At 58.6% G+C, this 4,175-nt stretch overlaps 1 protein-coding gene across 1 annotated transcript in view; it reads left to right on the top strand.

The window, feature by feature from the left end:
- BRPF1 (bromodomain and PHD finger containing, 1) overlaps positions 1-4,175 on the top strand; it is a gene marked incomplete at its 3' end in the record, with an annotated part of 18,094 nt that overhangs the window by 7,474 nt on the left and 6,445 nt on the right. The window contains exons 5-6 of the mRNA XM_009329951.1: positions 839-1,798; positions 3,819-3,975. Of these exons, the coding sequence (XP_009328226.1) occupies positions 839-1,798; positions 3,819-3,975 (1,117 nt within the window). The remainder of the gene's footprint in view (positions 1-838; positions 1,799-3,818; positions 3,976-4,175) is intronic.

The raw sequence follows: 4,175 nt of genomic DNA on the forward strand, positions 1-4,175 counted from the left end.
CCGCTCTTCAGAGGTATTCTGGGATAGCTCTGGAGCCCCCCAGCACCAAGGTTTACCCCTAAGATGTGTGTGTTTGCGGGCTTAATGTTCTTTGCTGTCCTACGGTTTTTCCGTGAGTGGTTTGGCAAGCGCGGTGGCCCAAAATAATACCTCAAGCAAGGAGTTAATGCTGAACCAAAGTAAGGCTCGTGTGGCCACCCCTGCCGTCCTAGTCACCACGTGCCCTGAGAAACCGGCACCGTGTTCTAGGGACAGGATAATGACGTTATTTTGTGTCAGGGTGTTAGAAAAGAAACCTCCCCCTGAGGTGTGTGCAGTGCTGCTCGTGGCGATGGCGGGGGGGGGTTGCCGTCAGTCACTGGAGCAGCAGCCTCGGGGTTTGAGCTCTTTCCTCTCTAAATAACATCCCCTCACCCGCAACTGGGAGTGAAAGAGAAGAGGGCGCAGCTGCCCTCGCCAGAATAAACAAAACGTGGTGCCTCCATGCCTGGTTGCTGTTGTGTCTTGGGCACGAGGCCGCTGTCTCCAGGGCATCTGGCACCTGCTTGGTGGCTCGTGCAGGCTCCCATCTTGCGCTGATGAGTCTCCAAGGCCCGTACCTCGCCCATTAGACGAGTGTTATTTTGTCTGCGTCGTGCCCAATGTGCTGTTGTGTCGCTGCACTGCTCGGGGTGCAGCAGCACCTCCCGCTTCTGCACGTTCCTGCCTTGTCCCTGTTTTTTTTATTTTGACTTACGGCTTGGCTGTAGCATTTAAACGTTCCCTCAGCCACGGCCTGCGGTCAGCAGCTCCGAGACCCTGCTGGCCGTGCCCTCACCCTCCTGTGCTGTCCTTCCAGGTACATCGAGAAGTCGGCAGAGGAGCTGGATGAGGAGGTGGAGTACGACATGGACGAGGAGGATTACATCTGGCTGGACATCATGAACGAGCGGCGGAAGACCGAAGGCGTGAGTCCCATTCCCCAGGAGATCTTCGAGTACCTGATGGACCGGCTGGAGAAGGAGTCCTACTTCGAGAGCCACAACAAGGGGGATCCAAACGCCTTGGTGGATGAGGATGCCGTCTGTTGCATCTGCAATGACGGGGAGTGTCAGAACAGCAACGTCATCCTCTTCTGCGACATGTGCAACCTGGCTGTGCATCAGGAGTGCTACGGGGTGCCCTACATCCCGGAGGGACAGTGGCTCTGCAGACGGTGCCTGCAGTCACCCTCGCGAGCCGTGGACTGCGCCCTCTGCCCGAACAAGGGGGGGGCCTTCAAGCAGACAGACGACGGGCGCTGGGCACACGTGGTCTGTGCCCTCTGGATCCCGGAGGTGTGCTTTGCCAATACCGTCTTCCTGGAGCCCATCGACAGCATCGAGCACATCCCGCCCGCGCGCTGGAAGCTGACTTGTTACATTTGCAAGCAGCGTGGCTCCGGGGCTTGCATCCAGTGTCATAAAGCCAACTGCTACACCGCCTTCCATGTCACCTGTGCCCAGCAGGCCGGGCTGTACATGAAGATGGAGCCCGTCCGGGAGACGGGGGCCAATGGTACCTCCTTCAGCGTGCGCAAAACCGCCTACTGCGACATCCACACGCCGCCGGGCTCCGTGCGCAGGCTTCCCGCCCTCTCCCACAGCGAGGGGGAAGAGGAGGATGAGGAGGAGGAGGAGGAGGGCAAGGGCTGGAGCTCCGAGAAAGTGAAAAAAGCAAAGGCCAAGTCTAGAATCAAGATGAAGAAGGCGCGGAAGATCCTGGCGGAGAAACGAGCCGCAGCGCCCGTGGTTTCTGTGCCCTGCATCCCCCCGCACAGGTACGACCCGCTGCCCTCCCTTGGCTGTGGAGAAATTTCTCCCTTTCACCGTGCCTCGTGCCCCGCTTTCCATGCGGGCGTTATCTTGTTCCTCTCCTTAGCTTTTTGCACAGGTACTTTTCACTTTGTTCTCGCAGAGGGCTGTTGGTGGTTTCCTCTGGAGTCCTGCAGAGAGGCAGGGCGATGCGCTGCCCTGCAAAGGTGTCTGGGCCCTCGGTGGGGCAGGAAATAGCTGCTGTTAGTTTAACGGCAGAGAGTGAACTTGGCCGGACACGTCAGGAAGCAGCTGGGGGTTCCCAGCGCTCCTTTCCTGTTGTGCTGACCTCAGGTGCTGGAGTAAACTGGGGAGGGAGGAGGGGGCTGCTCTCCTTTCTGCCGAGGTTCGTTTCCTCCCGGGACCGTGCCGGGGGAAAGAGGGACGGTCCTGCTGGGAAGTGCGGGAGCAATTCAGGCCTGGGAAATGGGCTAACCCAGGGCTTGTTTTGGCTCTGGAGCAGATCGGTCTGTCTCGCTCTGGTCTGATCATTGGGCTGGCGTGCAAATCCCAAAACAAGAGCATCTAAGAGCCTTGCCAGAATTTGTCAGTGTAGTTTATACCTCTGGGTGTCCTCAGCAGCATGCAAAAGCACGTAGAAGCATCTCGGGACGGTTTTGGATCTTGCCGTCACCTTGGGCACAGAAGCGTTTGCTTTCCTGGTTGTGAACCACCACCCCTGAGCTGCTGAGCTCTCCTCCTCCCCGCGGCGGGAGCTGTGCCGGGGCTGTATGTGTCGCCCCGGCACCGTACCTGCCGGCCCGTCAAGCACGGCTGTGACGGAGCAGGGACATGGGACAGCTGCTTCCCTGTGGACCCTCGAGAGTACCTCCTGTGCGGTCGGAGGGGAGCACGCAGAAACCGTGGGCTTTGCTTTCTGGACGGCGTTCTGGTGGCTTGTGGAGGCAGGTCTCTGCTACAAGGCTGCTGGCTTCTTGCCACGCTCTGTGTCCTAACCTTATGTTTTTGCTCACTCGGGGCTTGCTCTATAGCCGGAGCCTCTTTTTCTTACGTGTGGACGTGTTGGCAGGCGGTTTGTAGGCTCTTGCTGCTATCATTGCGCTCGCAGTGAAACCCACACTGAGCTAGAAGCTGTTAACCTCTCCCCAGGCCTTCCTGTTGGGATTAATTATTCTTCCAGGGCTGTTGCCAGAATGCCAAATGTCTTCCTGTGGGAGCTGTGCTTGGCCGGCGATGGCACATGAGGCTGCTCTCCCCAGCCTCTTCAGCTGAGGCTGATGCAGGTCGGGTCATCCCCTGCGAAGAGCTGTCCCTGTGAGACATGGAGATGCTGGGGGTTCGTCCCTTCGGCTCCCCGCTAGCAGGGCATCTCTGTCCAGCTTTGCTGAACGAGGCTGTCCCAGCCCCTCCGGGCTTTCTGCTGTTGTAGAGAGAGTAGGAAAATCTCTTTTGTGGTGTCTTGGGCTGTTTAGGGTAGTCCTTCATTAGCCCGGATAGGAGCTCTGTTGTGCTCGTGCCTCCTGTTCCCTCCTCACGCTTTGCCAGGTTTGGTCAAGTTGTGGCCTCCCTGGGGCTCAGGTTTGTCTGGTAACGTTTGGCTAGGGCCTTTGTCACCGTGAGCGGCCCTCAGCCGGGTAAATAATGGTTTTGGGATAGCAGCGCCGTAATGCTCGCAGTCTTGGGGACTGTGGGAGCTGTTAAAGGTCCGGCCCCTGATGCGGCCGTGTTGTACCCTGACCTGGCGCAGCCTGCCCCAGGCTTTTGCCCGAAAGTTGGCAGGAGGTAGAAAGGAAAAGTCTGTTTTGGAGAGGCAAGGCTGGATGTTTCCTGGCATCCTCCATTGCGGCTGCCCTGCATGACTTGGTGTTACAGAAATTCCTGCCACGGGAAAGGGTGTTCCCTGCTCGAGGAGCTTCTCGGCTGCCTTCGGGCGGCCTTGCTGCTACGTCACCCCAGCCAGGGCTTCTCCTGCAGTGGCCAGGCTTGCCTTGTTGATGGGGTCTGTGGTTTCTCTCCCTTCCTCAGGCTCAGTAAGATTACAAACCGTTTAACCATCCAGAGGAAGAGCCAGTTCATGCAGAGGCTGCACAGCTACTGGACTCTGAAGAGACAGTCCCGCAACGGTGTCCCTCTGCTCCGCCGCCTTCAGACACACCTGCAGTCACAAAGAAACTGCGACCAGGTAAGGGCTGCTTGTTGGGGTGCTGCAGGCAATCCTGGCTGCGCGCGCGTGCTTCCTGCGCCTTCGGAGCTGCGGGCTCAAGGCCTTTGCTGCATGCGGTGCCTGCAGGCGCAGAAGGGGTGCCAGGGGTACAAACTCCCGGATGAGGAAAGGGCAAGCCCCAGCTGCTTTGCTGCTTCACCTTCTCCTCCACTCTCGGC

This window comes from Pygoscelis adeliae, unplaced genomic scaffold, assembly GCF_000699105.1.
Source record: "Pygoscelis adeliae isolate BGI_AS28 unplaced genomic scaffold, ASM69910v1 Scaffold208, whole genome shotgun sequence".
Taxonomy (NCBI): domain Eukaryota; kingdom Metazoa; phylum Chordata; class Aves; order Sphenisciformes; family Spheniscidae; genus Pygoscelis; species Pygoscelis adeliae.